Source organism: Lacerta agilis, chromosome 3 (assembly GCF_009819535.1).
Source record: "Lacerta agilis isolate rLacAgi1 chromosome 3, rLacAgi1.pri, whole genome shotgun sequence".
In the NCBI taxonomy this organism is placed as follows: Eukaryota; Metazoa; Chordata; class Lepidosauria; order Squamata; family Lacertidae; genus Lacerta; species Lacerta agilis.
In genome coordinates this window covers 87538392-87558499 of record NC_046314.1, presented here as the reverse complement: position 1 = coordinate 87558499, position 20108 = coordinate 87538392, and the positions used below count along the sequence as shown (strand labels likewise).

General features: G+C 43.9%; 1 protein-coding gene across 1 annotated transcript in view; it reads left to right on the top strand.

Annotated features, from left to right (window-relative positions):
• LOC117044156 (calpain-14-like) overlaps positions 1-18445 on the top strand; it is a 34661-nt gene extending 16216 nt beyond the window's left edge. Inside the window, 10 exon segments of the mRNA XM_033144637.1 lie at positions 975-1177; positions 2531-2567; positions 3408-3464; positions 4774-4831; positions 9675-9739; positions 11334-11402; positions 12857-12935; positions 15468-15584; positions 15849-15904; positions 17697-18445. Of these exon segments, the coding sequence (XP_033000528.1) occupies positions 975-1177; positions 2531-2567; positions 3408-3464; positions 4774-4831; positions 9675-9739; positions 11334-11402; positions 12857-12935; positions 15468-15584; positions 15849-15904; positions 17697-17723 (768 nt within the window). The 3' untranslated portion in view covers positions 17724-18445.
• Positions 18446-20108: the final 1663 nt, after the last annotated feature.

Here is a 20108-nt window from a genome sequence, read left to right as displayed (position 1 = left end):
AAATCAATGGGGCTATTTTTCTGAGGAAAATTGGTTGCTTGCGTCCTTGGGTTTTAGGACAACATGCACAAGGGGTATGCATCATCAATATTTGGTCCACTCTGATGATTCTGTGTGGCCTGGGTATAATTTTTCTAATAAAGGCATTCTGTAGAATTATCATTGGTTCCCCACTTTTTCCAGTCTATGTGCAGGATGTGTGCCCAGTAATTTATTTTAGTATAGATTTTAATAGCCTTTGTATGCCACCTCATAATGTGAAGAGTGGCTTACAAGAAAAGCAAAAACGATTTTAGTAACTTGAAATGTGAAATCAAATGCTACATAAATACAACAAAAGAGGTTCACAAAATTGAATGTAGATTGAAAAATGGAGAAACCCTGTGTTATTTAAAAGGCCTGGGGGAACAGAATAGTCTCTGCTTGGCATTGAAAAGACCACCAAGATGGCACCAAGAGAGCCCCACCCCGGGAAGGGTATTCCATAAGAAGGGTGCCACAACTGAAAAGGCCCTCTCCCTGGCAGACACCTGCCTCACTTTATTGGTGGACACACCCAGAGCAGGGCATGTGAAGTGGATCTTAAGGAGCATGGAACAGGAAGTAGCTTCACAGGATCTGAGTGCTGGGAGGAAAAAGGGATTTGTTGTTATCATGTTCCGGGCAAAATATTAGCATGCAGGCATCCCTCTGCTGTGCCTTTAGACAAATTCAGGCACCCATTGTTTTCAGGGTTGCCTCTGCACTTTCATTATTTCTAAACAACATGGATGTGGTTTCTGAGGACACATTTAGCATCGCATCTATTTTGCACCTTCGAAAAGGGATGCTACCCCCCCTACTTTTCATATAGTTCAGAGGGCACAAATATTAGCTCGTTCCCCTCCATGGGACTCTTTACATGACTTAAAAAAACAATAATCACCAAACAGTGTGCACTTTTTGTAAGTTTCTCTCTCTCTCTTTCTTCTCAGTACCATGACCTTGATAGAAAACTGCCGGCTGCCTTCTTTGTCTGGAATATGCCCCTGAATAGGGCAGTCTTTGTAAATGACCGTGAAGTGACTCAGGATTTCCGGCTCCCACCAGGGGCCTATGTCATTGTCCCAGCCACTGCAGAACCCAACCAGGAATCAGACTTCATCCTGCGGGTCTTCTCCAGGAAGCACAGCCTTCAGTAAGTCCTCCGGTCTTGCTGTGCTACAATCATTAAGGGGCGGGGAGTGTGTAATTTTGCCAGAGGGAAAAGCTGGTGGGGGGGGGATATGTAGTTTGCCCTACCTTTTCATGACCATTGGTCAGGGATGATGGGAATCGTAGTCCAGCAACTCCCTGGCTTCTGAATCCTGGCCTATACCACTGTGAACTGTGACGACGACAACAACAACAACAACAACAACAACAACAGCAATGTCATAGTTAATAGTCGTTCCATATTTGTGGAATGCTCTCCCCAGGGAGGCTTGCTCGGCACCTTCATTATACACCTTTAGGCGCCAGGCAAAAACATTCCTGTTCAACCAGGCCTTTGGCTGATGGACCTCCAATGTTGTGGCAGGAGGGTTCTAGGTTTGTTTTTGTTCCTATTTTTAGTAGGAAAAATGTGCATTTTGTGTTTTTTTGTATTGCGATTATATGTTGTGAACTGCCCTGAGATCTACGAATAAGGGAAGGTATGCAAATTTAATAAATAAATAAATAACAATATAATATAATAAGTTTGGCCAAACTGCGAGAGGCAGTGAAGGATAGACGTGCCTGGCGTGCTCTGGTCCATGGGGTCACGAAGAGTCGGACACGACTGAACGACTGAACAACAACAAATATAATAATATAAATCCATTATTAACCACTGTTTGTTCTTTTATGAATTAGTTACCCGCTCTTCATTGCAAGGTCCCAGGGTGGGGTACATACATATTAAATAGCATTAAAGCAGCACTTAAAATCATAATTAAGCAACACAAAGATGACTACAGTGCAGGAATGTGGTGTGGGAGTGGAGGCAGGGGCAGTGGGCACATAGCTTAATCTAAAATGACTCATTTGCTCCAAGAAAATCCCATGGCATCTTGTCTTACTGGCAAAAAGAGTTCAAGACTATTGCCAGGGCTTTCATTCCCAGCCACCAGTTGTCTGGCGACACCAGTTGCAATGGACTCATAGACCATCAATGAAGCTCAGAGACCACAGTGTGTTACATTCTTCAACTTTGGGTCCCTAGAGGTTGTTGGACTACAACTCCCATCATCCCTGGCCACTGGCTAAGCTGGCTGGACATGATGGGAGTTGTAGTCCAGCAGCAGCTAAGGGCTCAAGGCTGCAGAACAGCTACGGGCCTGTCAACTTTGTAAAAGCAGATGGCTCCACAGCTGTACCAACACTGGTGGAAGCAGCAATGTTCGTGGGGAGAGCTTGATCCAGAAGAAGCATTGTATGGGACAAAAGAAACATTTCTGCCTTCCCTCCCCCCTCTCACCTTGTTGCACTATCTACACCTCTCATTTTACTTGTTAAAATTTGATTTCAGTGAATTGGGTGGTGATTCCAGCTGTGTCCTTTCAAAGGTGAGTTGAAGAACTGCTACAGGGCTTGACTTGCTTCTCTCCTCTATTCCTCTGTGCTGATGTGCGATCCTCAGCAGAGCTTCCAGGGTGGGGAAACAAATCAGTTGAGTACGGTGGGCTAAGCTTGCAAATGGACTTTTATTGCTGGCCAGCTTCACTTAGAGGCCTGAATGGCAGGATGCAAATCTGGAAATGTACACTGTAGGCGATCCCTGCTGTGTGCTTTTAAAAGGGGAGAAGAGGTGTAACTCACTTTGTTTTTTTAATGTTCAAACAGCGCCACAAGGGTATGTTGATGTCGTAACTTATGGGAAGTGAACGCGCTTCCTTTGATTGAACCCCAGCAGCTGGCAATTCATCCTATCAAGAGAAAAGACTGAAGAATACATAAGCCAAGTGGATGCTCGTTCTCACGGCATCTTGGGAATGGCATTTACTGAGTGGGAGCTCTGATCTCAAAAGTCAAACTCAAGACTCTGTGGCTGCGGGTGTCTGTTCTTTCCCCCATAAACTCTTTTAAATTGGCATGCAGAATTGGACTGCAGAAAGTCAATTTTTCTATGATACATTTGACTGGCAGCTGTTCTCTTCCACTAAACCTCTGTGGGTCTAGTGCAGGCATCCCCAAACTCCGGCCCTCCAGATGTTTTGGACTACAATTCCCATCATCCCTGACCACTGGTCCTGTTAGCTAGGGATCATGGGAGTTGTAGGCCAAAACATCTGGAGGGCTGCAGGTTGGGGAAGCCTGGTCTAGTGGCTTGGGCTGATGATCCACTGCAATCCTTTACCTAGCATTTCCATCCTGCTTCTGTTCTGATTTGTTGTTGTTGTTTGCAGGAAATAATTGATGAACATGAAGATTGGGAAGATTTCTTCACTAAGTACTTTGATCAAGTAAGTCTGCCTATAGAGTCCGCCAGAGGGAATAACCAAACTGCCCTGTTCGTGTTAGTTTCCATGAAAAAAAAATTGTAGGTGAGAGAGAGAGGGAGGGAGGGAGAACCCTACATTTTGGAAAGCATGCTGATGAAAGCCCATCAGACAGTGCCTATAGATCACTGGACTCCTGTGGTAGATCACTGGTAGATCACTGGCTCAACAACTTTGGATTCCCTTAAAAAAAATTCATTTATGTTTTTGCCTTGCACCCCCCCCCCAAATGGGGCTTTCCTTCTCCCTAAAAAAGGTCAACAACAACTTTGATCTGAAAGCCTAAAAAACGGGCCTTCCTCCTCCCCAAAAAAGCTTAACAACTTTGACCTGAACCCCCCCAAAAGGGGGTAGATCACTGCCAATTTTTAACTCTGTAAGTAGATCGCAGTCTCTTGGGAGTTGGCCACCCCTGCTATAGAACAATCCTGCCACTATGGTTTGACTTGATTTGTACAGTGGTGCCCCGCTAGACGAATGCCTCGCTAGACGAAAAACTCACTAGACGAACGGCATTCGTCTAGCGAAAGCTGCCCCACAAGACAAAAAAGTCAATGGGGCTGCTTCGCAAGACGAAAAGTTTTCGTCTTTTCTTTCGTTTAGCGAAAGCGCGGCTGTCATTGCCGCTTCGCTAGACGAAAAGCCCGCTAGACGAAAATTTTCGCAGGATGAATTATTTTCGTCTAGCGGGGCACCACTGTATATATTTCCAAACATATATCAGCTCAACACCACTTGAAGGAAGGAAGGAAGAAAATTGGGACAAAATAATAAAGCCAGTTGCAAGGTTCACATGCAGGTAGAGATTCTCACGATAAGCTTTTAAGTATGAACATGAGCCAGTGTGGTGTAGTGGTTAAGAGCGGTAGACTCGTAATCTGGTGAACCGGGTTCGCGTCTCCGCTCCTCCACATGCAGCTGCTGGGTGACCTTTGGCTAATCACACTTCTCTGAAGTCTCCCAGCCTCACTTCACAGTGTTTGTTTTGAGGGAGGAAGGGAAAGGAGATTGTTAGCAACTTTGAGACTCCTTAAGGGGAGTAAAAGGCTGGATATCAAGTCCAAACTCTTCTTCTTCTTTTTCCCTGATGACCATAGGCACTGCTGATATCTTATGAAAATGCCTTGACTTTCACAGCTGATCTGTGACTGCAGCTTCAAAACTCAGTTTTCTATGTGATGCATCCATTAAAAATTACGGTCTTTTGAATGTGTAGAACTTGAAACATGCAAAGCTTGGGTTTTTCTATAATATCTTGTCTCTCTTGCTTTAGTATCCTGAGATAAATGCAATCCAGCTGATGAGGATTTTGAACAATGTGGCATGGACGAGTAAGTATGATCTGGACTGCGGAATGCAGCATCACGTATGAACACGGACCCAAGTGCAGAATGGCAGTGAGGGTTTTCATTATGTAGCTCAGTCTCCACAAGAGATGGGTACATTTCTCATTAGGCTCTGCAGATGGTATCGTGTCAACCTCTATTAATCGTGTTTAAATGATAACATTTTCATACTCTTAATTATAGCAGCTCTATCACTTTTACTTTCTGGGGCTCAGTTGCTTAGGAATAAAAGTCAAAGAAGTCTTTGCTCTCATGTTCTGCTGGTGTGCTCCGGTAATAATAATAATAATAATAATAATAATAATAATAATAATTTATTTATACCCTGCCCATCTGGCTGGGTTTCCCCAGTCACTCTGGGTGGCTCCCAACAGAATATTAAAAACACAATAAGACCTCAAACATTTTAAACTTCCCTAAACAGGGCAGCTTTCAGATGTCTTCTAAAAGTCAGATAGTTGTTTATTTCCTTGACATCTGATGGGAGGGCGTTCCACAGGGCGGGCGCCACTATCAAGAAGGCCCTCTGCCTGGTTCCCTGTAACCTCACTTTTCGCTAGACACCACAGAAGAGGTGGTTTTGCAGGGCTGGAAGCTGGATGCTAGTAGTTAGAAGACAGTGAAACAGACATCAAGTATGCAGCAGTTGCGTATGAGGGAGTTGGAGGGGCATCGCCACCCTGCTGCTGGTGGTGATAAAATAAGTTTGCTGGGGTGGGCATGGGGCAAGGCACTGGTGAGGTTGTGGTTCTGTCCCACCAATCCCAGTGGACACCATTAGAATTGTTGTAGCTCCCTTACGGTTGTATCAAAGAACTTTGAAAGCAGGCATATCCTTAGGCAATGACTTATCACCCTCTCCATTAAGGAAGGAGGCTGCAACTACAGTATGATTCAGGGTACTGATCATCAGAGTCCTTCATGACACCCCCCTGTGACTTTGATCTTGAGCCTGGGGCACAGCTTGAATTCCCAAGCTGTGAGAGCAGAGAACTATCTTCAGGCACCCCAAATTCTCCATTAACAGAGCCATCCTTCCTTACTATTTAGCCTTTCCCCTTTGATGTCTTCTTGTGTTATAATTCCTCTGGCGTTCCTCTTCTCCAGGATGTTCCCTATGGCAACTTCCCCTTCCATTATAAATGCTTTCTTTTTATTTTACTTATTTATAAAATTCATTTCCTGCTCTTCATCAAATATGATCTTAGGGTGGGCATCAAGTTCAAATACAATAAAAATGGAACCACAAAATACAGTTGAAACAAAAACAAACAGGTATAGCTCCAGAAAAAAACCTAGGTGCATTATTTTTGTTGAATGTGTTTCCAAAATTTGTATATACTATGCACCCAGAGAGTCAGTGTGGTGTAGTGGTTAAGAGTGGTAGACTCGTAATCTGGTGAACCGGGTTCGCGTCTCCGCTCCTCCACATGCAGCTGCTGGGTGACCTTGGGCTAGTCACACTTTTCTGAAGTCTCTCAGCCCCACTCACCTCACAGAGTGTTTGTTGTGGGGGAGGAAGGAGATTGTTAGCCGCTTTTAGACTCCTTTGGGTAGTGATAAAGCGGGATATCAAATCCAAACTCCAAACTCTTTATCCCTAGTTGTTACCATATCTTTTCACTATTCCAGTCTCTGCCCAGCTCCCCCCCCCACCAGTCCTGCTTTCCCGCCATGGGAAGCCTTCTTGGCTGACTCCCTCTCAGTTCAAGACACTGCAAACAAACCAACAAACCGGCCCCTCCCACCATATTTCATTTAGGAAGGCTTTTGGTTCTGTAGTATATTTAGATTTCTTTATTGTTCACTCTTTCCTGTGAATGTTTGTGCCATTCGTATTGTATTCAGCGTACCCTAAAAACATTGGGCAGACCAATCCTAGGGTGGACTGCCAAGGTGTGGAAGAGCACATCCTGTGCTGCAAACTGCAGTCTTTCCAGTTCCCTGCTGGCTGGGTTGGAAGGTGGTGTTGAGGAGTTGCTGTTACTGCATCCGTTCCAGCCTGGCACAGCAGAGAGTGCCAGGCCGGCTTCTTCTACGACAGAAAGACTGGAGTAGGATCCAGCAGATCCATGACTTACCCAGCTCCACCATTGCTCTGCTGCTGCAACATCCTGTTTGGGGCCCCCCTGCTGGCTGTTGCCAGTGGGAACACCCTTGCCAAGAGTGTTTCCTCCGTAATAGTGGGGCCTCCGTAACAGTGGAACCCTCTGTTGGTTGAGGTTAGCAGGTGGAGCTGTCTACTGGATCCTAACCCCCACCAACAGCATGAATAGAGGCTGGCGACTGCAGACTTAGGTTTAAAAAAGGTAAAGGGACCCCTGACAGTTAAGTCCAGTCGTGAACGACTCTGGGGTTGCCTGGCTCATCTCGCTTTACTGGCCGATGGAGCCGACATTTGTCTGCAAAAAAAGATATATAATAATATGCAGCGAAATTTTATAATGTCAAATAATATGCAGCGAAGACAGCATTCCGGATCAGTACACTGTTTCGGTAAAATCTTCTTCAGTTCATAACTATAAAGAATAACAAAACAGAATATATACATCCAATCAATCATATAAAGGGTCATATAAAGGATAATGCTCAGCATCAACAAGAGTCCAAAATAATATTCAGAAAAATAAAAATATAGTCAGAAAAATTTTATATTGTTAAGAGAAATAAAAATCATACCTTAATATACATGCTCCTTACATGGAGTAGTGGTCATGGCCGTATGTAACCAGTACTACCTGACATGGAAAACACAGAACCTAATATACACAAAATCAACCATGGGTGATATCATTTGTCTGCAGACAGTTTTTCCGGGTCATGTGGCCAGCATGACTAAGCCGCTTCTGGCGAAACCAGAGCAGCACACGGAAATGCTGTTTACCTTCCTGCCGAAGTGGTACCTACTTTGACGTGCTTTCAAACTGCTAGGTTTGCAGGAGCTGGGACCAAGCAATGGGAGCTCACCCCATCGTGGGGATTCGAACCGCCAACCTTCCGATTGGCAAGCCCTAGGCTCAGTGGTTTAGACCACAGCGCTACCCACGTCTCATAAAAAATAATGCATCTCATAAAAATAATGAGCACCGTGAAAGGGCAGCCTGATTCCTTATATCCCTAGCCAATCACCGAGCTCTTGGGGGGTCTCTTTGTTGATGGCTAAGATGCACATCTCATATCTACTAGAAATCGTGCATTCAGTGTTGCAGGACCAAACCTGCAGAACTCCACCCCAGCTTAGACCAGCACCCTGCCTGCTGAACTTCAGGTGCATGGCAAATACTTTTTTCTTCCAGCAGGCATTTTGTGTTTGATTCCATGATTTATTTATTTTTTTGTATTGCTTATTCTCTACTTGGTTTATTTTGATGTAAACCGCTTAGAAATGCTAACTATTAAACACGATGTAAAGGTAAAGGTAAAGGGACCCGTGACCATTAGGTCCAGTCGCAGACAACTCTGGGGTTGCGGCGCTCATCTTGCTTTACTGGCCGAGGGAGCTGGCGTACAGTTTCCGGGTCATGTGGCCAGCATGTCTAAGCCGCTTCTGGTGAACCAGAGCAGCGCACAGAAACACCGTTTACCTTCCCACCTGGAGCGGTACCTATTTACACTTTGACGTGCTTTCGAACTGCTAGGTTGGCAGGAGCAGGGTCCACGCAAGGGGAGCTCACCCCGTCGCGGGGATTCAAACCGCCAACCTTCTGATCAGCAAGCCCTAGGCTCTGTGGTTTAACCCACAGTGCCACCCACGTCCCTAAGCACTATGTAAATGCCTCTAAATAAATGAATGGCAAATATGGGTTCCAAGAAAGCCCAGTCCTATTTTTCCTGTGGGCTGTTCTGCCTCCAGATACGCACAGCTTACAGACTGAGCATAGCCAATAAACAAGGTAGACGATTCCTAATTTATAAATGGATAAGATCTGAAACTGTTGACGCTAATGAGATAAAAGCTCTTGTGGCACAGGTTCAGAGTAAACAGAAAGCAAAACAGAACCTTTGTCTATTCAGGGTTTTAGCTTCTTTTAAGACTGAGGGTGCGATGGCTATTTTATCTGTGCTCGAGTATCTTTCCAAAGTAACCCATCAGGCACCGGGAAATCTATAAGGAAACTAACCAGGCTGTGCTGCTCATCTTTTATTCTTCATAGGCAATCAATTTTAAGGCTTTCATTTCCAAACTTTACAGTGCATGATTCATATTTAATAAACAGGGCTATAATGAGATTAAAACATTGTCGGTTTCTGTAGAGAAGGGATCGGTGAGTTATGAGCCTGTTGCCTGCTCCATGGAAGTCTGCAGGCAATCTATAATCATGATTTGCAACAAGATTAGACTCCCTTTCTGTTCCATTTCTTGTCATTCGCTTATCGCTAACCGAGGCTCGGCTCTGTGTTTTTAACTCGTCTATCTGTTCGGTCTCCTAAGAGAGGCAGAGGACACAAAACTCGTCAGATTTATCCCTGGTTGTCGTCTATTGCTGCTAGTCAAGCTACACAAGGGACAAATCAAGCAGGAAAAGGCAAAGACAGGCTTCTCCCAAGGTCAATCAGACACACCCGCCTGTGCACATTTCCTTGGGATTGCATGTCATTGAAACTGGCGGACTTGAGCCATAGCCTGGTTTCTGTTCTCGCTGACATCTGCTGTAACAGTCTGTACCAGAACCTTTGTGTCTATCTCTCCTGTTGTAGGCCCTTGCTGGCAATGCGCTCTGTTCCAAAGAGGGCTACCATTACCACTTGGGACCCAGATATTATTCTGCTTGTGGATTTGCTTTGTCTCCCTATTCTCATTCAATTATACTTTTTTCCCCCTTTCCAGAGCTTCAGAACCATGGCCTGAGATTTAGCCTGGATGCCTGCCGGGGTATATTGGCCCTCTTAGATGTATCCTGCCTTCTTGGTTTAACTGTAGCTGTGCCTTGGTGTTTGCCTGAACACACAAATGTCTATCTGTGGATGAGGGGCAGGTGGCAGACTTTTCCCATACTGAGCTGTGAATGTCTGCAGGAAGTTTTGACCTGTTTTTAGTTGAACGAGACTGGGGACCCTGACAAAGCGGGGGCGGGGGGGGGGGATATTGCAAGATGTTCCAGTCCTGTTCAAGGAAAAATGGCCTGCAGACCTTCCATGCTCAACACGGGAAGATTAGGGACTGAGAAACAGGGTGAATTAAAGGGTGGTGTCATGGATAGATAGGGTTTGCATGCCCTATGCCCCTGCTTTAGTCCACAGGTATAACCCACACATGAATACTTGGTTCTGTCGGGCAGATAGCAAAATAATTGACCAATGCACTGAAGAAGGGGGTTGCTTTCTTTTGACAGTTTCCAAATATTGAATATTTACATATTCAACTCCTTTGAATTGTAGGGAAGTAGAGAAATGGGAAGGAGAAAGGCAGTGTGTGCAGGCAGAGTCCATAGGGCTTTCCGGGAGATCTCCCATCCAGGTGCTGAGCAGACTCAGACCAGCATAGCGTCAGTGAGATTGCTGGATCATGTCTCTCTAGACCAGACCCTGAGACCAGGGAGTGACGGTCTCCTTGCTCCTGAGCAGTACTGTCTGAGTTTTTGACATTTGTTTTCCTCTTCCCACCTTGTCCCTTGTCCCTACCTATTAGAATGTAGGCCTGCAGGTAGGGTGTCTTGTTTTAATTTCATGTAAGCTGCTCTGGGAGCCTTTTTGGCCGAACAGCAAGGTACGAATGCTATAAATGGATGGATGGATGGATGGATGGATGGAGAGTTGTTATAGTCTGGGTGGTTTTGCTCACCTGGCTCCCTCACACCATTGCCTGCTATTGCCCCAGAGTCTTATTCCCATTTCCTCCTATTGAACATAATATTAAAGCTACAGACCTTGGAAAGATTGGTAGTCTAGGGATGGGCTAAGGAGAGAAGGCAAGACTCCTTCTGAGATCTCCAAAGCATGCCAGGCAACCCAGCTGAGACCTTAGGAAGGATGTCAGGTGGATGTAAGGTATCTCTTTGTAACCAAGGCTGTGATCCCAACCCTGGGAGTAAATCCCATTGAACTCAACAGAACTTACTTCTGAATAGACGCAGTTACAATTGTGCTGAAAGTTGCCCTTATAAAGGCTAACTCTGAGTAAACAGTGTATGCGCTTGTTTTAACTCTCATGAATACACAGTCCATAGTTTGCTTTGTGCTGCCTTTGAAGTTAATGAGAAAATGCTCATTGATTTTAGGAAAAGGAAGAGTAGCCCCTGGGGCAAGGTTCAAAGACCTCTTGAAATCAATAACGTAGCTTTGACTTTGGTTGCATTAGGCGCTAGGTCACATTTTTAGTGGAAGTACAAAAATCGAGAAATTCCCCCGGTGGCTTCTCTACTTTTAATCCAAAGTCTTTGACTTCGCTGCTCTCAGGTTGGTCTAATCAGAACTTTTCCAGGTTCGCTCATTCTCCCCCAGCAACAAACTTCATTTGAATATTGTACACCTTGACTGCACGATTCAGTTTAATAACACTGGCACCTTGAGCATTCAAGAATTCAGATGCCTGTGGAAGAAGCTGCTTCAGTACCAGGTAAAGAAGTGTGTGTGTGTCCCAATATGACAATTGAGTGGGTGGAGATTCCATGGATAAGAACCTCATTACTTTCTCACCATTTTTTTGAAACTCCTCTAGTACTGGAGTTGAGAAGGAGGCAATAGGGGCAATTGCTTCCTTCGTCTCCCAGTTCTACTGCTGGTGCTGGCATAGGGAGGAGGAGTGGGGAAAGGGAAAGCACCATGCAGGTACCACTGCCACTCTGAGGAGGCTGAGCCACCCCCTCTTTAAAATACCAGGGTGGCACCAGGTGAAAACCATGCTGGGCAGATAGGCATTGTGACCTGCCTCCTCAGCCTCAAAGCTGTGCTTTTTCTGGAGATCCCTGGGGTCCTATAATTGCCAGTGGTTGAAAAAAGAATTTCCTATAGGTGAGCAGGCAAGGATGCTGTGTGTGTCCCCACCAGGCTTCTGCTAAGTCACAAGCAACTAATAAATGTTAAGCTTAACCTGGCCCCAGGTTCCTCCCCACCCAACCACTTTTTTGCTGTTTTAAAAATGCTGCCTAACAGGGGTATGGACAGAATTCTACCCTGGCTGCCAGACATTTTTGTGGCATCCAGGAAAAAAAGGTTTTTTGTTTTTTTAAAAGAGCTACTGTCAAGCAGGCAACATTTGGGGGGGGGGGGGAGAAAAGGAAGGAAAGAACCCACTGCTAGCCACCACAGCCAGCTTAAGCGCCTTCTCCTCCTGCCCAAATCTTTCATGCAACAGTCCTGCTCACACGCCAGAAAAAAAAGCAACACAGAACCACCACCCCATTTGCCACCTGAAAACGGGAGTGGCAGAGTTAGGAGTGCCGTTTTGAAGTTCAAAGCTAGCCGAAATATTTGAACAGGAAACTAAATCCTGCAACCTACATAAATTAAGCAAACAGGCACAATCTTTATTGTTGTGCATAATTTAGTCTACTGTTTTGCACACGATTGCTGTTTTATTCTGCTTCTTCTAGGCATGGGCCTCTGTCCTGCCTCGAAATTGCTCCCTCCCCATTGGGGGATGGGAAGCTAAAGGTGGGCGAGGAACGTGAGCTGCATCAAACCTGAACCAGATGCTCTGACACTGAGCTATGACCTCCCCCACCCCCACCCCCCCTCTCTCTGTGTGTGTTTGTTTGTGTGTAGTCATGTTCTTAGCTTGTGTCCAGGTGGGCAGAAAGGTAGCCAGACAGACACAGAGAGGCAGATACGTTTCCGATGGTCCTATCAATTGTCCATCTGCAGCAAAATGGATAACTCTGTTGTTTTGCTTTTTCAGGCTAGGCAGTCTGCCAGCATTGTCTGCTTCCCTCAGGTGGCAACAGGACCTCTGCACCCTTTGCACTAAATGAAGACAGGCGTGGCAGTGGTGCCGGCATAGCCAACTGAGGGGTGAATGGGTTGGTGTGCCCTGCTTACTTAGTTATCTTCCTCTTTAATTTTTTGTGACAGGCAGTTTTCCAGAAAAATGATATTCATCAAACAGGAACCTTGGATCAAGTAGAGCTGCAAGCATCTGTGCAAGAATTAGGTAAGGAAAAAGGAAGAGTTTTGTTTTTGTAGCAGTCAAGCTTGCAGACTTCCCCCAGGCATTTGGGTGGCTTCTGTGAGCTAGTCTTGTGTTCTTTGGTTCTTATGGGATCCAGTCTGACTTCCTTCCAGAAAGAGCTGCAGGTTATAAATCAGAGATGAGGACCCTGTGACTCCCCAAGTAGAGCTCCCATCAGCTCCAAGCCTGTGTGGCCAATGATCAAGGATGATGGGAGTTGTAGTCCAGCGACATCTAAGGGCACCACATTGGCCCTTGCTGTAAGATATGCTGGGCATGTGCTGAAGCCTTCTGTGCTGGACTGATGCTGTGATATAGATTACATATTCTTCCTAGGTCAGTGATGGAGAACCTGTGGTCCTCCAGATCTTGTTGGGCTCGCATCTCCCAACAGCCCCAGCCAGCATCCCAATGGCGATGGAAGCGGTAGTCCAACAACATCCTCTAAAGGCAAATTTGAGCAAGAAAACATTGTCTCAACACAGTTTCCAGCATTGTCCCATCATCAGGTTATCTGTTTGGTTGCAGGTTGCTCTGAGTTGCCGAGGGCAAGACAAAGTGGCTAGCAGATTTAATAAATAATAATTATCCCTGATAAGGGCTTGGAATCCACCTCTTTCTACCAGCTTCACTCATGGGATTCCCATTTATCCATAGAGTGGCGTCCTAATTAATCTGATGTCCTGCTACTCACATATGCTATGTGTCAGTCAAGTAGTTAGTATATAACCCAATGCAAGCAGCACAGATCTGTTTTGCCAGATCTCTGAATTGTCACACATTTTAGATCAGACCAGATAAACTGCACGCTCAAAGAACACAGTAGCAGATTCATTAACCTACACTGCTCAGACCTGTTTTTGGAAATGTAAGTTGTTTGTCCCACTAGATTTTTCTCAAAATGAGCTGAGTTGAATCTGATGATTAATTTTCAGCCACAAACTTTTGGCTCTTCAATAATTACGCTTGATTCAAAAATGGCTGTAAGGTAAATGGTGGTAAGGTGCGGGGAAAGCAGCTTTGTTAAATGAGATTAGTACAGTTCACAGTGACGCTGGAGCTGGAGCTTAATTAACTTAATTTAGTTTGAAACTAACACATAGGAAGCACGATAAAAGTTACACTTTAAAACTGTATACGAAAAGAAATGAAATTAGAATTCGTTACAATTCACTTGCTACACCGTATGACAACAATAAGCCAATCATCACCGGAAGCGTAATGCAATTAAAAATACAGCATTTTGAACATCAAATTAACAAACTTTGTGTGATTAAATTAAGAAATGCATTATTAATTGATTCGGTGCGCTTCCATCGCATATTCCATTGCTCTTCATGTAACAGATGCTTAAATCCCAGTGATTCTCAGCGCTTTACTTTCATGTGCTTCATGGCAGTAATTTCTTAATTGATGGCATGCAAATTTCTGTGTGGTTCTGGTGAAGGGAGGGATGGCTTCCTGACTGAAGCACAGTTGTCTTCCAGCATCATCACTGCCACCATTTCCGCTGTCTTCATATGTAAGGCCAGTGTGGTTAGTCAGCCTATGACTGGCAAGAACCAGGTTAAAATCCCCACTCAGCCATGAAGCTTATTGGGTGATTCTAGCCTGTCGCTATATTTTAGTCTCTCCTGCCCCACTGAGTTGTTTTAAAGGATTCAAGATGGAACAATATCAATGTAGTAAATAATATAACTAGGACTATCCACAGTCGAGTCCAACTTTCTGCCCATGGCAGTGCCTGGGTTCTGTCAGGGTGCTGTCAGCGGCTCCTGGCTGGTTACTCAGGAAAGTATAAGGACAAGGAAAAGTTTCTTACCGTCCTTTTTTATTTCAGTCTTTACAGAGAGAGGCTATAGAACCCAGCCTCTTGGATAATGGCCTTGTCCCAAGTAAATCTCCGCCCCTTGTCTCTCCCACTTCCTCATTCGTCATTCTCATCATCTCTTCTACGGGTGCTGCTACGTGCCTTCTGTCTTTGAGCTCTTTGCTCTCCTACTTTTAAGGCTCACCGGGTTCTGGGAGATGGAGGGTCGGGAATACTTTCTAATGACATTGTGTCAGCCGGGTGTTGTTCCAGCTCTCCCCTAATTTCCCAGCTTTTCCCCTCACCTGCCTCTGAGCTGCTATCTCCCTCAAATGCCTGTTGTAAATCTATATTGTCTTTTTCTTCCTCCTCCCTGGAAGGGTCAGGATGGGGGAGAGGCGGTCTCCACCATTCCTCCTCTGCCGAGTCCCTGACAGTTTCACACCCCTCTGATTAAAAGCACCATGGGGTTTTTGTAGCCGTAAGAATGAATGACCAGTTCAGCCACCATAGGTGCTAAATGTTCAGCAGCATTCTCACCAAATGTGAGTTAAGTGTTCTGCACTGGGGTGGGTGGGGGGGGGGGAAGGTGGATAAAATTAAATAAATGAAAAACTGTCCAGAACCATTTGCACTGTGATTGTATGTGGAAAATCTGAACAGTAAGCCTAAATGTCTTTGGGGCCTTTCTTATCTTTCTAAAGGAGTCTCCCTCAGCAATGAACTCTGCAAGCTGCTGGTCATGCGATATGGGAACCCTGGCCTCAACATCACCTTTGAGAACTTTGCCTGCTTCATGCTGCGTGTGGAACTCATGATGGGTGAGGAGGCAGACGACTATTTCTGTCTATTTCTCTCAAGCAAAACTGGGTTTCAGTCGCAAGTCCTCTGTCTGTAACATAATGACTGTCTTTGGACATTAAGGAGAGAGCAACACTGTGCATTTAAAGCACACTCAACACACTTTCAAAGCACATGACTTACCCCCAAAGAATCCTGGGATCTTTAGTTTCTTAAGGGTGCTGGGAATTGTAGCTCGGTGAAGGGGAAACCACAGTTCCCATTATCATTTCTTCCTTTTGCAGAGGCCTTTCACAATACGAGTAAAGATGGCAAAGGAATATATCTTCAAGAGTCCGAGGTAAGGACACACACCTTATTTTCCAGCTGTAGCACAGCGCCATCTGTTGTGGAAAACCGGGTCTCCTGTTTAATATTTCAATCAATGGAGCACCTCATTGGTTGTATAACTCTTTTTTTAATTAAAATTTTATTAAATTTCAGTTTTAACTTTATCACAAACAACATATATCCATATCATTCATATTACATTCCCTCCTCCCTTCTTCCCTGGGCTTCCCCCAACTCCCGCCCCCCCCCTATTCAACACTGCTATATCTGATAATTTTAATATACTATTTTCTTATTAACAATATATCATGCTACTAACATTGTCAATGTTTATTTAAATCCTGCCATCAAGTCGCTGGTCTTCTTCTGTTTCTTCAGATAGTCTATAAATGGTTCCCATTCTCTTTCTTCCAATTTTGTGCTATTAACATTCTCGCCACAGTTGTAGTATGCATATATAAAGTCCTCTTCTCCTTTGGAATATCTTGCCCTAGAATGCCTAGCAAAAATGCTTCTAGTTTTTTTACAAACGTATTTTTAAACATTTTCTTCAGTTCATTATATATCATTTCCCAATATTCCCTCACCTTTTTACAATCCCACCACATATGATAAAAAAGAGCCTTCTACCTCACATCTCCATCATTCTTTCTTTTCATTTTTGTACATTTTGGCCAACTTCACCGGTGTAATATACCATCTGTACATCATTTTCATATAGTTCTCTCTTAATAATATGCAATCAGTAAACTTCAAATTCATTTCCACAATTTTATCCAATCATCCAGTTGTATATTATGTCCAATGTCCTGTGTCCATTTTATCATTACCGATTTTACTTCCTCATCCTTGGTTTCCCATTCCAAAAGCATATTATATGCCTTTTAAAATAATTTTGTATTTTGTTCTATCACCTCCTTTTGGAATTTGGTTGTATAACTCTCAAGTGATTGCAGCGATTGATTGACAGGACAATGAAACCCTTGGGTCAAGAGCTCTTCCAGGAGCTTGGCTTCCTAGGTTCATTTGTGGGGATGGAGGATAATTTTATACAGTCCACATTATAAAGCAAACCAACTTAGTCTGCAGCTCCAGAACTTCCAAGTCAACCAGAAAGCAGTTAATAAGTGGATTGCACACTTCTTTGAATTTTGCAGTGTGCACTAAAATATATCTATTAAATGGAAAATGCAAAACAACAACAACCCCAAAACACCCTTCCTATTTTAGAGGGAAATTTGTACAAAATGCATATTTTAGGTATAATTTAAATGCATATTTTTTTTGTTTATTTCTTATAAAAATCTGCAATGAATGGAACAAACTTATTTTTGAATATGTACAAAACCGTCAGAACAGAAATAAGTTGATTCATTCATATCTAGAGACAGAGTTACTGAATGTTTGAGCTCAGAAGGGACTACGCTAACTACTGTGAAATACACCAGGCACGCCATATCTGGGAACGATAGCAAAGTCTGGGCCACAAGACCAGAGCTGCTCCTGCCTTACAGGTCTTCCTGAAGTTGGCTAGGTTGATGGCAGAATTATCATAAGAGGAGGCCTTGATGGAGATGCCCTTCTTCCTTGTTGATGGCAGTGGTGGTCCTGCCTATCTTGGTCTTGATGGACCAATAGATAGATATGCCCCAGGGGCGCCCACCTCCATGGACCAGGTCCTGTGATGGAACCAGTAGCAATGACTAGGTCAGGTATAACAGGAGATCATTTCATAGGCTAGCCCCTAGTGCAGTAGAGCAGGATAAAACCATTTTAATGCATTTCTCCTTGGTATTTGGCAGTGGATGATGATGACTCTCTATTCATGAAGTAAAGCAAAGGAGAAGAGTTGAGCCAAGCTACCTGGACCCTTCACAAGGACAGAAGTGACATCCTTTTATCCATATACGGGGACATTTTGAGTCCAGCTTTGTGACTCTTGTGGAATCTGGAAGAGTTTCATTCACTGGGAGCAGCTGCATTGATGTCTCTTGGGACTGCTTGTGGGTGCAGCATGGGCTATGGCCAGAAATCATAAGGACATGCTTCTAGCATATTGGCACAGGCTTCTTTAAAAAGCGCTTCCCTTAGAAGAAGGAAGGGGGAACTGAGTTACTGATCAAGCAGCTGGGTGACAATGAAGACTGTGGTGTCAAGTCATGTGTCATTTCAATTCGTTGAGGAATATCTGCTGTTAAACCAGGATGGGATAGTTATATGGCTGCAACAAGGAACAGTGAGCAAGTGAACAAATCGAAGTGGCCTAAAGGGCCTTGCAGCAGCTCATTTCCAAGATGCACTTGCCTGAGCTGTAAGCTGAGCTGTGGAGGCACTGCTTGCCATCTCATTGTGGCAGCTCAGACAGGCAGTTACAAGAAACAGGGCCTTTTCAGTAGTGGCCCCAAAGCTTTGGAATACCTGGTAGAGATCTCGCTGGGCTCCTTATAAGTGTCTTTTTAGGTATCTGTTTCAACAAGCTTTGAACATCTGATTGATCTTATGGGCTGCTACTTTTAAAAATGATACGGTTATCGTTGCTAAAACACTATTTTTGGGTTGTTGTTTTTAAAAATGAGTTTTTATTATATTTATAATTTTGCTTATTTTTGTATTTATTATTTTGTAAGCCATTTTGAGAGCTTGTAATAGAAAAGTTTGGATAAAAATGAAGAACATTTATACTGACAGTACTTCAGATTGTCTGCAAAGGTTAGGGTCCACATGTCCTTTTAGGTTATTATGGAGTCCTCCCTTTGTTTCCAAGCTTAGCTTTGAACATTGGACGGCACTCCCCAAATTCCTTTCTTCTCCGTTTGCATTTCCATTTGGGGCTGGAGTAAGTAGCTGGCCTACTTAACCGTACAGTGTGTGTGTGTATTTATTTATTTATTGCTGTTTTTAATTACTCATCATAAGCTTATCGGATAGGGTAGGATAATGAAAACAGGTATGCAAGAATCTGTGCAGTCCTTTGGGATTTGGCAGAGATGGTCACAAGAACTATAGTTTGCCACTTTCTGTTGTTTCCTGACGAGCAGACCACTGTTATCCGATATTTTTCAGCTGAGGTCGGTGATAAAATTGCTATTCAGCTGCCACTGCCTGCACATGTTGCTTTCAGAGCAGAATCAGGGCCAAAACCTCACCCTGCAAAACTTTTTTTTTAATACAGTTTGTAATGTATTGCACAGGTTATGAAGGAAACTATGAGATAGCTCAGTGAGACTCTTAACATGGGTTTGAGCCCCACGTCGGGCAAAAGATTCCTGCATTGCAGGGGGTTGGACTAGATGACCCTCGTGGCCCCTTCCAACTCTACAATTTATGTGAGTCTCTGATTCTATGGAAATGGCTATAGCCAAGTATATATGTTCCATTGTGCTCCAATCATTTTACGTATCTGATATTTTTACACGTTTGTGCATTGCCTCCTTTTAACACAACTATGTGTGATTGCAGCATTATTGTGTGACTATTGATTATTCATGCACCCTGAAGGATCCTTCTTTGCTGGTTATTCAATAAAGTTTTTATAACGCTAAGTAGCGCTGAGATGTGTGAAAAGAGGTCTTTGTGAACTCATTGTACGCCTTCACTCGTACAACGCAAACTCCGTTCTGCGGATCCCAAGGAAAGTGTTCTTGTCATGGTGCTTTCCTTGACATTTTTGAAAATATTATATATCTATAGAGAAACACTTCCAGAATTCTGAAGATATTACTCCTATTTTCTGTGTGCGTGGTGGGAAACAACACACAATCTATCGGGGGGGGGGATGCATTCATTTATATTGAGAGCTACTTCTACGCCATCACACTTTTCACTGGGCACATTAGCAGAAAGAATTACAAGGACACCCCTGTGCAGCTTGAGAGCTGGATGAGAATTCTTTCATGGAGACAGAAGAATGATGTGGAAAGCAGAGCATACAACACAATGAATAGAGAAGGCAGGCCAATATTGCAATTCATAATATAGAAATCAGGATTGATTTGAGGATCTAGCCCCCAAATTGTCAGAATACAAAAGAGTTCATCTTGTGTGTATAATACAACTGGAGGAATAATAAAGCTTAAAATGCATATGGAATTTGGTAGACTCTTGTATCCTTTTGCATGAGGTCGATTTTTAGGCAACTTCAGTGATCTACAACTATTGAATTTATTTATTCGGCTGTTATTTGCATGGCCAGGAGTGATAGGAATCTAGCAACA